This window comes from Mesocricetus auratus, unplaced genomic scaffold (genome assembly GCF_017639785.1).
Source record: "Mesocricetus auratus isolate SY011 unplaced genomic scaffold, BCM_Maur_2.0 Super-Scaffold_100022, whole genome shotgun sequence".
Lineage (NCBI taxonomy): Eukaryota > Metazoa > Chordata > Mammalia > Rodentia > Cricetidae > Mesocricetus > Mesocricetus auratus.
In genome coordinates, this window is record NW_024429203.1 from 10,792,935 (window position 1) to 10,813,064 (window position 20,130).

Consider the following 20,130-nt stretch of genomic DNA (forward strand, 5'->3'; position numbering starts at 1 on the left):
CTCTCGACTTCTAGGTTAGTGAAGTGGAACTCAAATACTACCAGGCAGGTGTGTCAGATACTTAGAGTGAGAAGCAGTATTTCTCACAGATGAGCTAAGACACTGGTTGGTACTGAAAAATGATATCTATGCCTGATAGATTCCAGGGAGAACCAGAAGATCAAAGGGTAGTATTTTTTGTTGTTGTTCCTAAGAGGCCTATTGGCAAAAAACCCAACCATCTATGATAGCAAAGAGAACAGCCAGTTAGAAGCACTGATGTTCAGAACTCCTCAAAAGCTGGATTCTACCCCTGGAGCTTGCTTGAGCATCACAGGTCTTGTGTCTCAGCTACTGTCCTCTTGTGAACCCTGGTTTTGTCTGTCTGTGCTGTAGTATCTGCTCCAGGCTTTTGTCACAATCTTCCAAATAACTTACTGTTGATCATGAAAGAATACATGGACATAAACTTCTGTGCAAGAACCAAGAAACCTGGTGTCTGCCATGACAGAACCTTCCGAGTTTTGATCCTTGAGAGAGTAAGTAGTCAGTGTGAACCATCAAGTTAGACATCATACCTGTTTGTTCTTCTTTTCTGGAAGAGGTTATTTTTATAGCTTTCTCTAGAAGCTTTTCTAGCTCTCTAGACGCTCCTGTGTCCTTGATGCTGCTCCTTTTTTCTCCTTTCTCTGTGAAAGAATAAGTGAGGCTTTCTATCGTGTAATCAAAACTTGTAGATTTTCAGCTGGAATGATAGCAGCATGCGTGTACTGGAGGCACTTGAGAGTGAGGCAGGAGGATCAGAAGTTAAAGGCCAACTTCGGCTACGTAAGGAATTGGAGGCCAGCCATATGAGAACCCTGTCACAGACAAGCCCACACTGAAAGGGCTTAAGTGTGTTTTTTTTGTTGTTGTTTTGTTTTTTTGGAAAGGTTTCATTTTTTGGTTTTGTTTTTATTGGTTTTCGAGACAGGGCTTCACTGTGTAGCCCTGATTGTCCTGGAACTCACTCTTTGAACCAAGCTGGCTTTGAACTCCGAGATTCGCCTGCCTCCACCTCCTGGGTGCTGGGATTAAGTGCATGTTCCACACCTCCCAGCTATGGGCTTTATGATTTTTAAGAAAAATACAACTAGTAATTGAATCTCTACTTGAGGTGACAAGTGTTTAGGAAGGAAGGGTCTGGAAACTAGGTTTCTGTATAAGCAAGTCTTAGGTTGCTCCACTTAAAAGAACGGATTACTAGAACTAAACCTGCTTCTTGTCATTCAAACTCTAGGACACTGTAACAGTCCTCTTTGGCAGTTGGCAAATTAGAAGAGGAAGGAGGGAACTGGGGAAATAGTTCAGCGGATAAAGCATTTGCCCGAGTTCAGATCTCCCAGCACCCACATAAAGCCAGGCAAGTACAGAGCTTGTAATTGCTTAAAAGACAGGACAACCCCCACCCTCCCAGAGCAAGCTGCACTACACTAGCTGTATTGGTGAGTTTCATTTCAAGTGAGAAACTTCACTAAGTCCAGTATATAACGTAGAATACATTCAAGGAAAAGCCATATGTGTACATGCATATGAAAGAAAAAGAGGCAAAAAAGGACACTTCCCTGAAAAACCCACTAGATCACTTGCACATATAATCATCCTGGTTATACAACATGTGGACAGGCCAAGTAATCACAAGTCTTGCTCAAGAACCTAGCCCCAGCAAATCAGTCCCTTACAAATGATTTTTAAAGACACAAAACAAGGCCACAAATAACCAGGGTGAGCAAGGGAACAAGGCAACAGAGACACACCTACACCTACAAGGAAAAGATGACAGAAACATGTAGACAAAACTAAAAAGTCAATTAACATGTTTGAACAATGATTACAGAGAACAGTGAATTATGTACAAAATAAGAGCAGATTTAAGAGAAACTTTCTAGCTAAAAACAAAATTAAAATCCCTGAATATTTTGGCAGCAGTTTGGGTTTAGCAAAAAGAATAGAGAATTAAAAACATCATTTTAATGTTTTGTTGAGAAAATACAGAAAATAGAGACTATATTAGAGAAAGAAGGATGTAGGAAAACATACAAGTATTAAGGGAAAGAATGTTGGAGAGTTTTCAATATCAAACAGGAATAATAAAAAGAAGCAAGCCTAGACACATGGGAAAAAATCATTAAAAAAACAAAAAACAGTAAAACACCAGAACCCTGTGGGGTGTTGCCCCAAGAAAAGTAACTGCCAATCTAGATTGCTGCATTCAGTGATCTCAATGGTGAAAATGAAGGATGGGACTATAGCTCGGTTGGTAAAGTGCTTGCCTAGCATACAGAAAGTTCTGGGCTTAATCACCAGTGCTGCAGAAAACCAGGCATGGTGACCTATTCTGTAATCTTAGCACTCAGGAGACAGAGGCAGGAATACAGAAGCCCAGGATACAGGAGGTTCAAGTGTCTCAAAAAGATAAAGTGATGCTCTTGCCTTAGCCTTCTGAGTGCTTAGTTTAATAAGTCTGTACCATGTGCTCCATGAGAAACTTCCTTAAAATAAAAGATGTTTTCAGGTGGTCAGCTTTTTTTTTTAATTTCATCCAATCACTGGAAAGTTTTAAGGATGCCCTTCATCAGGTAACATTAAGCACAAATAGAGGGTGTCAATACTTAAGAACAGGTGCCAGGTGGTTTTGGCGCATGTCTTTGATCTCAGCACTCAGAATGCAAAGGCAGGTGGATCTCTGTGAGTTTGAGGTCAGCCTGGTCTACAGAGTGAGTTCCAGGACAGTGGGGATTACACAGAGAATCCCGTCTCTAACCCCCCTCCCCCAAAAAACAGGCAAATGCATGTTGTATAAGTATTGCTTATGCTACTCGGCAGTAATATCTGTAGGTCTAATCATATGAAATAACAGGAAATTTGTTCTTGAAGCAGCTAGAAATGGGACTTAAAGCTGTTGACTATTTCTGTATTATATAAGAGTAGTGAAGATTTTGGTTAGAGGTAGTAGTTTATGTCTTGCACCATGTGTGGGAAAAGGAGTTCCAAGGGACACACAACTCAGGGCTTTGTCCGTGGTAGGCATTTGATTTACTACTGAGCTTCATCCCAGCCCAGCATATATGACTAAGATAACCAACCAATAAAAACAATAGGGAAGTAAATAATTTGCAATCCAGTAGAGCAGGGAAATTTGAATTATACAGGTGCATATTAGATAGTTCATACTGCCCTCACAGGATTAATACTCTCTAACATTTAAACTAAATTTATATAACAACATGAGTGTGTCTACTGTGTCTGAAGGAGCAAGCCCTAAGAATGATACAGTATATAAATATGTAATTCAAGTTTACATATGAAGTTTATAACTAATCAGCACTAAACTTTATTTAATTTTTTTGGTGCAAATAAACCAAGGTACTAAATTGTATTGTTTTTAGTGGGTTAGTAGGTTGACAAATTTTCCCATAAATATCAAAGAGTGGAACAAAAGCCCATGACAGTCTGTGGTAGCATAATTGGTACATATATTTGATAAAAAGATTACTTTTAAAGGAAGGAGGAGCCAGATAATAACCATAAAAATGGGCTATTGGAGGAAAGAAGAGTCCTGCTCAACAAGAACTTGTAGAATGTGGGTACTGCTTTGTTTTGGTTCGTGTAGAGGGCACCTCAGTGTTCACTTTTTGTCTTTTTAAATTCCCAGTATTTTATGTGTGGGTGTCTGGTCTGCGTGTGTCTCTGTGCACCACATGCACTCTGGTGCCCCCAGGCCAGAAAAAGTTGTCTGGTGGCCCAGAACTGGAGTTGGAGACAGTTGTGAGCCACATTGTGAGTGTTGGGAATTGAACTCAGGTCTTCTAGAAAAGCAGCCAGTGCTTTTTACCACTGAGCCATCTCTCATTCTAGACCCCTATCCTTTAAATTTTCTGTAAAAATTATGTGACAATAAAGTAACACTTAAAAAATGTCAAATGCTTTCTTAGATGATGATTATCATTTAATTTTATATGGAATTCAGTTTGCATTTAAATTGTTCTGCTTATTTTCCCAAGGTTCCTATTAAAGAAATATACCTGAAGGAATTTTAATACTAAAACAAAGTTACATTTATTAAATCATCTTACTGGCTTTAAAGCACACTAACATTTAGTCAAAAGAAAAATTTTGAAATATTACTACTTTTTCATAGGATGTGAGCACTAGGTAAGGCAGAGATTGGGTTTGTGGCTTGCAGTTAACATCTTGGTTTATTTGCACCAGGCATTAACAACTGTCCGTCTTGAAAACCCTTTCACAGGCTCAGTAGATGAAGGAGTTACCGAGGGGTTGCCTACACTGCAAAGCACTTGTAGCACCAATGCTCACGCAGACGATGATGACAGGTCAGTACCTAACAGTGTGTCCTTTTCTCATGAAGATTGTCCTTGGAGCTCTACATTCTTTTTGCACATTTCCAAAATTGTCTAGTCCCCTTACCTTACATAGGACAATTGCTCCCTTTCCTGCTACAGTTTGGCTCGTCTTGTTCTAGATATCATCCATAATTCCGAAGGAATTGTCTTCATTTAGCTTCTGAGAACTATACATTATCCTTTTTCTTCATCACTTCTCACTTAGTCTCCCTGTATTTATATTTAATCTTTAAGTCCTTTCAACTCTATCTTCAAAATCCTTAGTTCACTTTTCCTCTGTACTACAGCCATGTTGGTTTAAGTCACCTCTATTTCTCCTGACTACCATAGTAGTCTTGAAATGAGCCCGTTTGCATTCTTCCACTTCTGAAGTCTGTTCCCCGTGTACTACCACATCATTTTTAACTAAGATGTCATGGTTTTCACTTATAATCTAAATTCTTGTTGGGTGGTGTTGGCACATACCTTTAATCCCAAGAGGCAGAGACAGGAGGATCACTGTGAGTTCAAGGACAGCCAGGACTACATAGAAAAACCCTGTCTTGAAAAACAAAAATAAATCTAAAGTCCCTGCTGTTTATAAAGTCCAAATTTAACTAACTCCCCTCAGTTCTTAGAACCCCCTTATTGTTCCTACCTTTAGTCCTTTGTATTTTACAACCTTTGCTTAAATGTTTTCTCCCCTGGTTTCCATTCTTTTGACTCTTCATTTTTTTATATAATTTTATGTATATGGGTGTTTTGCATGATACCTGCAGAGGCCAGAAGAGGGCATTAAATACCCTGGAATTGGGGTTTCAGATGGTTATGAGGCATCATCTGGTTGCAGGGACTTAAACCCAGGTTCTAGAACAACCAGTGCCTTTAACAACTGAGCCATTTCTCCAGGCCCTTCTTTGACTGTGACCTTCAGATCATTAACATGTTGGTTCTCAAGGAGACCTTCTCTGACTATCAGTTTAAACCAGCAGCCAGTCACTTTTGGATCTTCCTGATTTAATTCTCTACCTTCTGGTGCTTTTCTATGATTACTTATTGTTTATTTCTAACTACTGAATATAGATTCCACTGAATGAAGTATTCTTTATACAGAGTGTAGAACAGTCTTAATTACCTGCATATGCCGAAAACTTGAAGGATTCAAGATGTATTCTCTAGTAGCTAAACCTGGAAGTTTATGAACCAAAATCATTTCAAAGGCATAAATGAGCATGTGTCCTTATTCCTTAATTTTAAATAGTAACAAGTTGTCTATTCTTTATTAAACACTTTGCTAAGTAATGGGAATATGAGATGAAACAGCCTTTTCTCTTGAGCTCTGTTGTGTTTTCAGGGAAGGAACGAGATGGAAGATAGATAGGGAAACAGATCATCAAAAGTAATCTGCAAGGAGTTTGGGCTATATATAGGAAAGCATGTATTTCAGTGAGTCAGTGCAGGGTTTTAGGAAGAGGAGGCACTGGTCAGCTACATCTTATAAAATGAGTAGATGCTATCTAAGCAAAGAAAGTAGCCTTGTAGAGAAAATTCAGTGTGGGAAACACAGCATAGGGCACAGTAAAGGAATTATTTTACATAAAGTGCATTTTGGGGAGTGGGAGTATGACCAGAAATGAGGCTAGATATGGAAAGATAGAGTTCATATTTGAGTAGTTTTGGACACATTGTGGAGGTTGAGAATTTATTCTCATGAAGACAGTTATAGCAAGATTTAAGGGGAGGGGGGATGATACAGGCCTAAATTAAAACATGAACAGAAAGGAGGGAACTCAAGAGATTTGAAGGGTATCTAAGGTAAAAGAGATTGTGATATGTTCTGTGGGTTTTTCATCCCTACTTAAAGATGTGGGCATTTTGGACAGTAACATTGCTTAACAAATTTTTCTAAGTGAAAATCTTTGTAAAAGTCTTTGTTTTTCCTTTGTTTATTTAGAAATTGGGCTGCAGAGATGTGTATTCAACCTAAAAAATCAGAGCCTGGTTGCCTTCTTTGGTTTGTTTTTTTAGATTGGAAAATGTTCAGTATCCCTACCAACTCTACATTGCTCCTTCTACCAGCAGTACAGAACGACCAAGTCCAAATGGTCCAGACAGACCTTTTCAATGCCCAACCTGTGGGGTTCGATTCACCCGTGTTCAGAACCTAAAACAGCACATGCTTATCCACTCAGGTAATGTTACCTTTGATGTAGTTGCATACGGGGCATGCCAAAACAGTTCACTTTGCTATCCCAATTAAAATAGAATTTGTGCTGGGCATAGTGGCACATGCCTGTAATCCCACCACTCAAGAGGCATAGGCTGGAAGATCCAGAATTTGGAATTTGGGGGCCAGCCTGGCCTATATAATAGAAAGACTCCATCTGAGAAAGGGGATGGGCACCCAAGGAGCATGAAAGGAAATGAAGGCTGGGTGGGGTGAGGGAAGTGTATAGAGAACAGAAAATAGAAGTCCTGTAAAGTCCCATGAGACCAGGTTGGCTAGCTATACTCTCTTTTTGAAATGTTGGGAAACTAGCACATTTACCACAGGTATCATATCAGGCATTCTGATTAAAACTTAAAAGTATTATGTATGTTAAATACACAAGTTAACAGGTACTGGATATGTTAGATACATCTTTATAAGTGAGAAAAGCACAAATGAAAGTGGAGTTTTTAAAAACTACATTGGTGATTCTTTGAGTTTCTCTTTAAGTTTGAATTTCTTGCCAAGTTAAAAAAAACATTTAAAGGATTTCATATTTTCTTTTAATTCTGTCAGTCTCTGGTTTTGATTGGTCAGCTTTGCAGTACTTTTTTGATAGAAAAAAATGTTGGATATATGTGTAGGCAGTTCTTAGTGAAGCTTGTGAGCGGTGATGACATGAGGATAAACAGTAAACCTGACATTAAGGATGAGAGCCCTTTGCTGCTGCCTTCTGCTGTGTTCATTTCTACTTCTAGATAGGTAGGTCTTGTAGTCTCTGTCCTTGTTAAATCCACAGGTTGTGTTTTGCAGAGTTTTAACGCCTCCCCAACCCTCTGCAAATTGCGATAGTAACTGTAATGAAACTGTTAATATACTTTAGCTATGCACACCTTTAATCCCAGCTCTCAGGAGGCAAAAGCAGGTGGATTTCTGTGAGTTTGAGGCCAGCCTGGTCTACAAAGTGAGTTCTAGGACAGCTAGGGCTGTTAGACAGAGACCAAAACTCCCTTATTAATATCTAACAATATTAAATACCCCTAAGTTAATTCACCATATAATGAGCCTATCATGATCATTACATACAGAGATGTTAGAATTTTTCTTACTTCTGTCTAAAGCATTGACTTGTTTTCCTATTGCTGTGATAAAATACCTTGAGAAAATAAAGAGGAATTCAGACTACAGTAAGTCCATCATGACAAGGAGGTCATAGCAGCAGGAATTTGAAAGAACAGTCATTGATCCAGTGAAGAGTAGAAAGCGTGAATAATGCATGCAAGAAAATATTCACCTTGCCCTGTCTGTTACAGCAGTTCAGGGTTTGCATGCAAGAGAGTATTCATTTTGCCCTGTCTGTTAGTACAGTTCAGGGTTCCCTGCTCAAGGAAAGATCTCACTGGAATTAAGCTAGATCTTCCCACATTAACTTAATAAAGATAAACCCTCATAGACATGCCCAGAGGCCCATCTTCTACATGAATCATCACAGATAGATTTCACTGTAAACCTCTCTAATGAAATATATTTGTTACCCCAACGGGTGTCTAAATAGTAGTTTAAGTGTGTTTTCCAGCTAGAGGTTTGACTCCGTGGTAGGACACATGGCCTAGTGTTCACAAGGCCCTAGAGTGAATCCTCAACACTACAACAAATAAAATAGTTAATGTTCTACTTTCTTCTCCATTGCTGTGATAAAACACTCATGAAAAGAAACTTAGGAAGGGTTTATTTCCTCTCACTGGTCACAGTTCATCATTTAGGGAAATCAGGGCAGGGACTGATAAACACAAAAACCATGAGGGATGCTGCTTGCTGGCTCATTCACAAGCTCATACTTAGTTGTCTTATACAGCCCAGAACCATGCACTCTGGAGAGTGGTGCTGCCCACAGTGGCTTTCCTACGTCAATTAGCAATCTAGACAGTCACCCACAGAAAAGAAAGTTAATCTCAATTAGTCTCTTCTCATGGGACTTGCCTGATGCCATGCTGATAGTTAAAGCTAACTAGGATGATTAATTAATTTTTGAAGTTTCTAAATACATGATTTAGAAGAACATTCAGAAAATATTTCAGTGCATATTACCTAGTTGTCTCCCCCCCATCTTGCCTTTTTTTTTTTAAGCACTAGTGACTTCAGATATTCTGGAACACCTCTGAAATATGTTAGAGACTGTTTTGTTGGCAGTTTTAATTTTTTAAAATTATAGTTATAAAACTGTTATTTAGACTTTCAGTTTATTTTATTTTTCAGATGGTATTTTGTGTTTTGTTTTATAGGAATTAAACCATTTCAGTGTGACCGCTGTGGAAAAAAGTTCACCAGGGCGTACTCCCTAAAGATGCATCGCCTAAAGCATGAAGGTAAACGCTGTTTCCGGTGCCAGATATGTAGTGCCACTTTCACTTCCTTCGGGGAATATAAACACCATATGAGGGTTTCCCGGCACATTATCCGCAAGCCTCGGATTTATGAGTGCAAAACATGTGGCGCCATGTTCACCAACTCTGGAAATTTAATCGTGCACCTGAGGAGTCTGAACCATGAAGCATCAGAGCTAGCAAACTACTTCCAGAGCAGGTGAGGTGCAGAGGGAAAACCCAATCAGGGAAACTGCTTTCTAAACTCTCCTGCTTTAGGGCAGCCTACTGTTTTATTATCAGGTTGCCAGCTAATTAGTCACATTCATTTTCAATTGCCACTGTGCATACAGGCTCTGATCTCCTGATCTGATGAGATTTTCCTAAGTCTCCTAAGTGATAAAGTCATATGTGTTTTAAAGTCGGTATTAAAATTAGTTCCTAGAAAATAAATAGTAAAAATATTCCCACAGAAGAATATTTGTCCTCCTGGGTATTTTTTAAATGAAGTTAAATAAATTTTTTATATTGGATCTTAACTAGATCTGTCTAGCAGATATACCAAGTCAGGTGTTTCTTAGTAAAATGCAGTTCAGACTATAGCTGCTAGCAGAGTTCTTCAGCACCACCCCTCCTTCTTAATATCCTATAGAGCTGGGTGGTGGAGGTGCTGCACACCTTTAATCCCAGCACTCAGGAGGCAGAAGCAGGCAGATCTCTGAGTTGGAGGCCAGCCTGGTCCACAGAGTTGACAGTTAAGGATACACAGACAAACCCTGTCTTGAAAAAAGAAAAAAAAATAACTTAAATAAAGGAATATCCATTTATCAATAAAAAACATTGTTTGATAGTCATTACCATGGATAATGATTAGATCCTGTAAGTTCCTGTTTTTCTTAGTTAGGTGTTCTGGCTTTTAGCATTAATAATTTATTAAGGCATTATCCTTATTTATAGGGTACCTAAGTAAGTAAGGTTCTATTTCAAATATAAAAATCCTTCTAAATCTTTAAAGTTTTTAATTAAGCTTCATTTTTAAAATCAGTTCTAAATTATTCATGAATAGATCTTGTCTTTCCCTTAAGGCATTCATTTTATTTAATCACTTCTGATTCTCAATGTCTAGTTATTATCACTAAAGCTAGATTATATACTTAATAAACATAGTTGTTTAGGAATAAATTAGTCCAGTTTCGCTAATCCTATGTGTAACTCTTCCATATAGGACCCTGTATCTTATACTACTCTTGTCTTGAAGACTTTTTAGGAAATATAGCACAGACATTAGAAATTACTTTGCAGACAAACAGATTTTATTAATTCTCAATGCTCAGATTATTAAGTGGTCACCTCAAATGCATGTTATTGACAGGTGTAGCATAATATCCTCTTAAGTTCAGCAATGAAAGTTTTTTTGTTTTGTTTTTCAAGACTGGGTTTCTTTGTGTAGTTGGCTGTCCTAGACTCACTCTGTAGACCAGTCTGGCCTACAACTCACAGAGATCCCCCTGTCTCCTCTTCCCAAGTGCTGGGATTAAAAGAATACACCACCATCACCTGGCTTCTTCCCAAATTCTTATAAAAGATAATTTATTACTATTTCCATATACTGTCTACTAGTAAAATGAACACTATTTTCTCCATCTTTCAACTTCACATAGTAGAATATATGTAAGGTCATCTGTGCATAAGGACTTACCTTCTTAGATAACCTATATCCAGTTGGTAATATGGAGGTAGGTTTATGTATATCTCATACCCAGTATATGTTCCATGACAACTTAAGCATTTACATTAATCATATGATTTTTGCTTTAGTGAAATGCCCCTTAGGTTAAATACAGACTCCTGTATGTAGATTCAGAAAGGCCATTGACGCGTCAAGAGAACCACTGGAAATGGTCATTAATCCTTTTTATTGCTCATAGGGAGCTGTGATACACTTTGGTTCTACTGAATGGCTTCAGTAGTAGTCAGGAAAACTTATTTACACTTTGGTTCTACTGAATGGCTTCAGTTCATATTCAGGAAAATTTATTTACACTTTGGTTCTACTGAATGGCTTCAGTTCATATTTAGGAAAACCTACTTATTAGCAACTTCATTGAAAAATTAGTGAAATGAGAACTGCAGCTGGGAGGTAGTGGAGAATTAGTGAAATGAAAAGTCCCAGTCTTGTTTAATAGATGACATTTCTTTATTGCAATTTGAAAATTAATCTTTATTTTATCCTTTGCCTTTCATTTAGTGATTTCTTAGTGCCGGACTACTTAAACCAGGAGCAAGAAGAGACTCTTGTTCAGTATGATCTTGGAGAACACACTTTTGAAAGCAACTCTTCTGTTCAAATGCCTGTGATCTCGCAGGTCTCCTCCACCCAGAATTGTGAAAGCTCTTTCCCCTTGGGGTCTCTTGGTGGGCTTGCAGAGAAAGAGGAGGGAGTGCAAGAGCAGCCAAAGACCAGTGCTCATGCCGAGGCTCCCCGAGACGACCCCCCTAAGTCAGAGCTGTCTTCTATAACTATCGAGTAATTCTGTGATTGGCCTCAGTTTTGGTTTTTGGAAAGTGCCTGTGCTTGGTCTTAACGTTTAAATTTAATTTTTTAAACACAGAAGGTTTCCCTTTGTAAGCCCTGAAATTGGAGGGTTGCTTTGTTTTTTTCATAGCTGAGAGATTGCTTCTGTATGTATACAATTAGGTAACATTGAAACAGAACATAGACTTTGAGAATTAAGGAAAAGCAGCTGATTTCAAACGTGGTGGTTCTTCCTCCCATTGTTAAAAGTGGGTAGTAGCAGATACAGAAGAAACCAGGCTGTTGACCTTCCTGAGATGAGAGGCCTCATGGGAAGTTACTACACAGAATTTGACAATGCCTAAGTAAATGTTTACTCCTAGGTGCAGGGTGTTATAGACCCTGTAGTTTTGGAAGTATTTATGGTAATTTTTTTCCAAATGAAGGCAAATAACTTTTGAAATCCAGCATATTCTTTTTTAAGCCATTAAGGATTTTCATGGTGAAAAATTGGTATTGGGCAGGCTTTTCCTGTACCTTTATAGTACCACTCCAAAGGCTAAGCAGTGTGATTGAGAGGAGTCAGGCTGTTCATGGAATGGCCAGGGTGCAGAATGAGGTATGTATACCCCAGCTTTATAGGAATTGTTTTAATAATGTTTTTCTTACTAGAATGAATGTTTACCTGGCCTTTGAATACTGATACCTGGCTAACTAGGACATTGCCCAGATAAGTGTCCTCTTGTCCCATCAACAGTACTTTCACTTTCACTTGCATATACTATTGTGCTGCCATATAAAGAAAAATATTGAAGATATTCTATATTTTATATATAGGTTTATGTATTGTTGGGATGTTTATGCTGTGCTGTTTTGGACAAAAATAAAAGAATTCTGTTTTGAGGCTACATTCTTAACCCAATTAAGATTGTTTACAAGATCACATATGACAACAATACATTGTCCTTATTCTAAAGTATTTTGAAGTATCGCCAAGTTTGTTAAAAGTGGTTATAGTTTTCACAGGATGTAAGCAATAATGTGGAAGGCAAGAAGTTGTAAAGTGATCACCTGTGACTCAGAAACTGGAGGGGGTTGTTAAGACTAAAAACTAAAAGCTTTTGCTAGGCTACTTGTGATGAAATTTATATACTCTAGATTGGGATATGCATTTTTTTAATCTGGTGCCATTAAAGCCTCTTTGATCTGGAATATTCATGAGTTCATGAATAATGAACTTTTGAGTAATTTTTCTATATAGAAAATCACCCCAAAGTTCATCATTATGATAGCTCCTGATGGGGTTAGAAAATAGAAACAACATAGACTTTTGTTTGACTTTGGATACTTTCTTTGTGACAGGATCATATGTATCCCAGGCTGACCCAGAACTCATGATCCTCTCGCCTCAGAGTCCCCCACAGCCCTTGGTAATATTATATATTATAGACACATGTCGCCACACCCAGTTCAGACTTTAGTTCCTTTAGTCAAACACATGATCTGAATTTTATTCCAATGCCAGACCTTACTTCTTTTTACATTATAGTAACTTGTTTCTTTAAAATTTATTAATTCTATAATTTAATTTCTCTCTTTGTCCATGTTCTGCTACCTTCTATGATTTTCTTCTTAATATTGAGATGTGAACCCAGAGCCTTATACATTAGGAGGACATGAATCTTCATTGAGATACAACCCTAGCCTTTATTTTCACTTTTTCGTCTGACTGATGAACTTACTTGTTCCCAAACATAGGTGTATGACTTTCAGAAAAATCAACTAGAAATGTCACAATTTTTATTTTACTGTCATATATGATCTTTAAAACTGTGCCTACTAATAAATAAATTCTAAAACTTGTTAGAATCCTCTTTTAGTATGGTAAAGACTAGGTTAAATTATGATCAGGAATTATGTTTTTGGTTTCAAGTTTTGTTTGGTTAAGAGTCAGAAAAAAAAGAAAAGAAAGAAATAATCAGAGATGAACTGTTAAAAGAATTCTTTTTGGATTTCTTGATTGAAAGTGTTTCAGTCTACCCTATCCTGAGAATTCTTGAGTTAGGACATCCCTGGTAGCCCCCTGTGAAGGACACTCCTCACTCTGGGAATGAGAGATTTGAATATACCTTGAAAATACATATGGTTAGTTGCCTTTTTCTTTTCCAATGAGACTCCACATTTTTGAGGACATTTTGTTTATGGGTCTGTTATAGGAAACACAACTGCAAGAGATAACTGTATATAGAAACATTTAAGGTTTATTTGAAGTTGATTTGAGAGAGGAATGCCTAGATGTATACTTTTCACCAGAATATATGGAAGACATGTGAAGAGATGAAAGCCAGTCTATGATCCCTTCTATAGAAGGTAACTAAAAAGAAAGGCATACTTGTTTAGAATTTTTAAGGGTAACTATCTTTTGTAAGGCCTAAGAGGGTAACTTTGTGATATTTAAAGGGCTTAAGTTTTGGAATGCAGGATAAATTACTTTTTAAAAAAGCTAAGCATTTTATACAAGAAAAGCTTTTGTTTTCAGGTTTTTCCCAGCTACCAAATAGATAGGATGTGCTTTAGAAATAAGGTTCTTGCCATGATGTTAGGTCTAATTCTTCTTGTCACACTTTGCATTTCCAAATTCTGGCCTTGGTAGCATCATGCCAGTTTTTGTTCTGATGCAAAGACAAAGTTGACAATGGCTTTTACTTTCTGTATTTTAATTTTCAAGAAATGGATGTAGACAAATGTTGCTATCCACAAATGGATTTCAATGAATTTCTCTTAATTGGCCATTTTAAATAATGCCAATTTTTTATTTCAGTTAATTACAGTTCATTTTATTGCTAGGTTTTGATTTGGAGGAGTGGGGTTTCTTTTTTGTTTCGGTGTTTGGTTTTAAGTTCACAATTTTGTTAAAACAAAATGACCTAAAATGTTTAAATGGCCTCATTTGTGTCTTATGGTTGAACATTCTTACTCCCTTAAATAGGTTCCATGTTAAGGTACATGCCATGTGTTATTAAAGACCAACAAACAAAAAATACTTGTATTTTGTTAAAATGTTTTAAGAAATAAGAGTGAAGTAGTCAATGCCTCTGATGCGCTGAGTTACTGGTAACCCAGTTACTTTCTAAACTGCTGAGCCAGGCTCTCCTGTTCTAGAAGCTGATCCTATTCCTTTGGAAGCTAAATTAAGTCTTTCATTCCTTTAAAAAACAAAAACAAATCATCTCCTGTTTTATTCTTTTAATCTAACAGGAACCGCTTCAGCACTTAGTGACTTTTGTGTAGGTTTTCAGACTGTGATTTTAGTCTGTTAGCTTTGAATTTCCTATAAGGTACATTGCCATACAGGGTTATGGTAGATGGCAATACTCTACTAGTATCACAGAGAATTGTTTCTTACCATGAGTGAACAGTCCTGATACTGTACTGAAGAGATTTTGATTTGAGAAAGTAATGAACAGGCAGATTGGAAACTTCCATTGGCACTGCATCACTCATCTGCAAAAAGGGCCGTAAAACTCTGAAGTATACATCTAAGTGAAGGAATGATTTATGATTTCTTAACTATAGGCAGGGGAAGGAATTAGGAAAGCTTGAATACAGAGCAAAAGGTACAGGAGGAAAATGAGTTTTCACGGTAAGTTGTTGACATCAGATGGTTTTTTTGTATTTTGATAGTTACTAAGAGAATGTGTAGAAGCCAAAAGGCAGTGGAACAAAGCTAAGGGAACGGATAGACTGGATCATGGTAACATAACTCTGGAATATTTATAACTAAACACGGGTTTTAAATAAGATCATCAAAATTAATATTCCTTATTTTGCTTATACTAGTATTTATCTCTAAGTGTCTTTTTTGACAGAATGTGGTGACATGAAATTTTTTTATTTGAAAAATACTCTGCAAAACAAATTTGCCAAAATGGCAATGGTTCAGATAAACAGTGAAGTGGAACTGAGCCAGTCCTCATTCAAACTGGAAATAGGTGAGGGGTGTCTCATTCTGGATTATACGTAGATTAAGATATTTGCTGTGACCCAGAAAAGTTGAACTGTGTTGAACAGGGGATAGTACCAGCTGCCACCAGGAGTTACACTTTTTATCTATTAATTTACACTAAGTTGATAAGTTAGGTGTTTCCCCTATAGCATAATTCTGTTTTTGGAAATAGTCACTGTAGAAATTTCAGTGCATTGGAACCTTGGCTTTGGCAGTGTCTGAGCAGCAAATGCTACTTCACGTGTTTTCTGCTCCCTCCGAGGTAAGACCCAGGCCAGTGCCAGCGAGCCCCAGGCTTCTTGTGCACAAAACAGTCTACAAAGAACTTAGTTCAGATCATGGTTAAAAACGTTAAAATTAATATTTTTGTTAATTAAAAGTTAAAATACAGTTAAATGACTTTATTTTAGTTTGAAGTGCCTAGTTTATAAAGTCAAATGCTTTCTTTCTCTTGTAAGTTAACCAGCTTTGCTAAGCCTAAAGCTCAGTTGTGATGACCTTACTAGACTCCTTGTTTTCTCAAATACCAGTCTGATCATACCTAGAGCTTGGAAGGGTCAGTGAACGGTGGTTACGTTACCAGGTTCCATCACCTGCTGAGGAGTTGGCCTCCCTAGCTAGGGGAAGTGTTTTGTGTCTTCAGGATGGGGAAGCTCTTTTTGTAGTCCTCGTTTCCAGAGAGGGCCTTTTCTGTGATTAGTGTGGGAGTGCACTTTCTCCAATCATTTCATTTTAGGTAGCAGTTTTCAAGTTAACAGATGTCATGGAAAATTTCATACTGAGAGTGCATTGCAGTTTTGAAAGTTGTGCTGCTTTTCTGCTCCCTGGAGTGAGAGCATCCATCGGGTATTTAGAAGTGAGATCATAAACTTGGTTGTTTTGCTTATACAAAATGATAGCTTCTGATGCTTATAGTTGAAGATATTGTTTAAAGAAACAGCAGTTGCTGATGGGTAAAATTTGGTTTTGACCCAAGTTCCAGTGATGTATTTAGTTTGCTGATACTGGTGTCTCCTGTTGCATCAGCTAGATTTTGCCTGCCTTTGTTAGGCACCCTTGTGGCACCTTGTGTTCACCTTGGAGGATGGTATGTGGCCTCTTGATGCCTCTACTGTCTTTTCAAAGCCATTTTATAAAAATCTTAGGTAGCCTATTTTAATATTTAAATATATATATTTGTGAAAGATACTTTTAGAACAGACTTTTTTTTAACATTAAAATTCCTGTATTCCCATTTTTAAGAGTAAACTAAAGCTTTTCCAGGCTTAGGAAGTATCTTTTCAGAACCATAATAAGAAAGTCAAATAGATTGAAGTAATGAACTGGAGAGTTCAATGGTAGGGGAAAAAGATGTTGGTTGAGGGGAGACAGTTTTAAAGGTGGAAACAATTGCTTTGATGTAACAAATTTTTAAAATAAAATTATGGTTTTATTTCTGTAATTTCATATTTGCTGCTACAGTAGCTCACTATTTTACAGGGCTAATATAGAAATCTGGCCCCATTTAAAAACTGGGGTCCTTTCTAATGCAGGCAGCCTAGAGAGAGACTGCATCAGTCTGCCAGACGGTGACCGAGCGTTCCGTGAGGCTGCTGCATGCTTTAATATTTGCCTGTAGCTGGCAGCACAGGTCAGGGAAGCTTCCTACCCTGCCAGCTAGAGCAGCGTGACCCTTGAGGAACTGGCATCTGTGAAACAGGCCAGAGAGGGGACTTGTGCAGAAACGCTGGTTCGGTCAGGTGGATGGGCGTCTCCATGTCCTCTTCCCTCTCCTAGGACAGCACGACTCTCCACGGTGCCAGTCCCAGTTCACCAGCCGTGTACCAGCCGTCGTCATCTCATCAAGTGTAGCTTTACTTGGTGACAGTGGCCATAGCTAAACTACTTGGCATGTTTGACTTCCTATAATATCAAAATGGTCTTAAATTTTGTTTTGTTTGATTTCCTTAAAAAATGTATACGGTGTCATAACTTCACATTTTATATACTAGTATCTGGCTATTAGTATTTTACAGAAACCATGGTCCTTGGTAACTACATATATATATATATATATATATTTTTGTGACTTTTGTAAACTAAGTGCCGTTTCAATGTTACAATCATTTTTAGAGTTATTGTAATCAATGTGAATATCATGTCTTTTCAAATCTGTTCTGAGCCTAGTGTTTGCTTTGTGACATAATGTGTATTGTATATATTCTGTATAGTTAATACTGTACTGAAATTAGCTTGTTTGATATGAGAAAAGTATGTATTGAGTACCTTTTTGCTAGCCTGATTGCTTAATCTTTTTTTAAAAAGATTTAAACTTTTGTTTTTTAAATCTTTAAACTGACCTTTATTACGTGGTCACAAATAAGTTACAGTTAGAAGGGATGGACAGGGATAAAGTTAGTCTTGAGTGTCTTTGGATAGAAACATGAGACTAAGATTTGTTTTTGTTTTTCCTCATTAAAATATCTTACTGGTGTTTTATGAAATATGTTTTCCTGCTGTTGTCATTGACTGTTGACTAGAAGGAGGAGCTGGTTATTGAGTGTGTGCAGACTGAAGACTATTATACTGAACAGCATTGTCAGTGCATCTAAGTGTAGATCCTGTCACAGCATGCCCAGGCCAGGCAGGGAACATAAAGAAGGCAGTTGGGGAAGCCATCAGGTCTGGGCTAGGAGCCAGGTTCCTGGATAATGCTACTTGCTGGATGGTGGGTTGCCTCTGGATTTTTTGTTTGTTTGTTTTGATTTTTTCCTGAAATTATTTCCTATTTAATACCGATTAGGCAGAAACACATTGCTGCCATTTCAGTGATAACTGACAAACAGATCAAAACAAATGGGAAAGCAGCCCAGTGCAGAAGTAGTAGTGTGCCTGTACGTGCGAGAGGAGCCTCCCACGAAATGACTGCCCGCACTCAGTCAGCCAGGGTCGTCTTAGTCACTTTAGTCAGAGACAAAGGCAGAGTTTAAGAAGTACATTGGTAGTGGGCATCTATAACAAGTTATCAAACATCTAAAGTCTGCCTTATCCTTTATGGTTCAGGATACCAAGGAACCAGGATAGGGCAAAGATAAAATTCAAGATGATTTTATCTTGCAGTGTTCTTGAATGGAAAGATTCAAAGAATGATACTAAAAACAATAACCAAAGATAATGCTTTCTAAATTGGTTAGAATTAAAATTCTCTCTTATGAACAAGAAAGTTAGTTCTAAGAAATAAACAGAAAGTTAGCAAATTATACTAAACATTAAAGGATGGGAGGTGTGCATGTAATTTTTTTATATCAAAAAGTTTTACAGCTGTAAAACAGAGATAGGTGTGTTTAATCCCCTCCTTTCCCTCCCCTCCCTCCCTCCCGCAGACTGCTTGCTCTGACCCCAGTTGGAACACTCCTAGATGAGAAGACTTGCTGTTGCTGACAGTTCTGTTCCGATCAGTGTACTTGAATTTTCCTGCCCCCACCAAGGAAAATGAAGTGTTTGTACTTCCTAAATGGGGAGCAGACCATCACAAAGCTGAGCAGAGTTGGCAGAACTTTTACACTGGACCCCCATTTGTCAGTCTCCACCTAATTTTTCCCACGACCATGTCTTTAGCTGTGTCTTTAGCCATACAAATTTATTAACGGTGTTCAGTAGGCTCCAAGACAACACTTCGTTCTGTCGATAGGAGAAATTTTTAAAAAGCAACAGACCCTTCTCTGCTACCTTTGGAGTTTCTCTGTTTCTTTGTGAAAGCATTGAGTTCCTTTTCCAGCTGTCTCAGACTTGACTGTGCCACCTTTGCAACATGACATGGTGCCTTTGGCTCTCTACCCAGACCCCATCCTGAGTCCTTTTGCTGGTTTTATTGGAAGTCACTTACTGAATTAGTTAAGTCTCATTTACCAGAGAACCTGAAGCCCTGGGCAGGATCAATACTCACCCCACCCCATGGCATGCACAGCTAGTATGTGACCAGCCTCAAGTGACAATCTTGATTCTTGCCATCTAAAGATCATTCATTAGAAAAGTTGCTATAGACCACGAGCAAATAAAGATTCCCAGATTCTGGTTTAAATTGGGGGCCAAGGCAGAAATGCTGTCTTTAGTGATGCGTGTGTGTATACATACATACTCACTGCAGCATAGACTGGCCATTAATTGTCTTGGCCTGGTCAGAGGCAGCTCAAACTTTGTACAATCCTGTGTCAGCAGTTTTCCCACTGCTTCCTCAGACATCACAGTCTGAGCCCTCGTCAAGGGAGCCTCCTGCTCTCGGGTGGGACTTCCCCTTTAACATAACATTCTGTGTTTTCATTGACAACTGTCGTATTCACGCACGGGTTGCAGGCCCTTGGCTGACTGAATGGATGAATCCTCCATCTTTTGGAGGCAATGGCTTCGGAAGTAAAATTTTTAAAAAGACTGAGACTAGAGGACACCAAAAAGGGCTGGAAATGGAGGAACACCCTGACCTGACTGACAGGAAAAGCATGGAAGGAAGCGGCACTTGAGTGGGCTCTTGAGAAAGGGTTTGTGTAGACAGTGAAGGAGAGTGCTTCAGGTACAGGGCTGGGGGAGAGCAAGATAATATGCCTGACTTTGTGGCATTCGTGGGAGGAGTCGAGGATTGTCTTCAGAGCTCCTGCCCAGAACCTAGAAGGGTCGGGAGGAGTTCAACACTGACCTGCGGG

At 38.3% G+C, this 20,130-nt stretch overlaps 1 protein-coding gene across 4 annotated transcripts in view; it reads left to right on the top strand.

Moving 5' to 3' along the window:
• The window catches only part of Zbtb44 (zinc finger and BTB domain containing 44), a 55,981-nt gene extending 38,044 nt beyond the window's left edge, over positions 1–17,937 (top strand). Inside the window, exons 3-6 of one of the 4 annotated variants that reach the window (XM_013123928.3) lie at positions 4,268–4,352; positions 6,444–6,553; positions 8,853–9,153; positions 11,182–17,937. In XM_013123928.3, the coding sequence (XP_012979382.1) occupies positions 4,268–4,352; positions 6,444–6,553; positions 8,853–9,153; positions 11,182–11,464 (779 nt within the window). In that variant the 3' untranslated portion in view covers positions 11,465–17,937. Of the gene's footprint in view, positions 1–4,267; positions 4,353–6,389; positions 6,554–8,852; positions 9,154–11,181 lie in introns of all 4 variants that reach the window. The other 3 variants (XM_013123927.3, XM_013123926.3, XM_005084450.4) reach the window with 3 other exon arrangements.
• Positions 17,938–20,130: the final 2,193 nt, after the last annotated feature.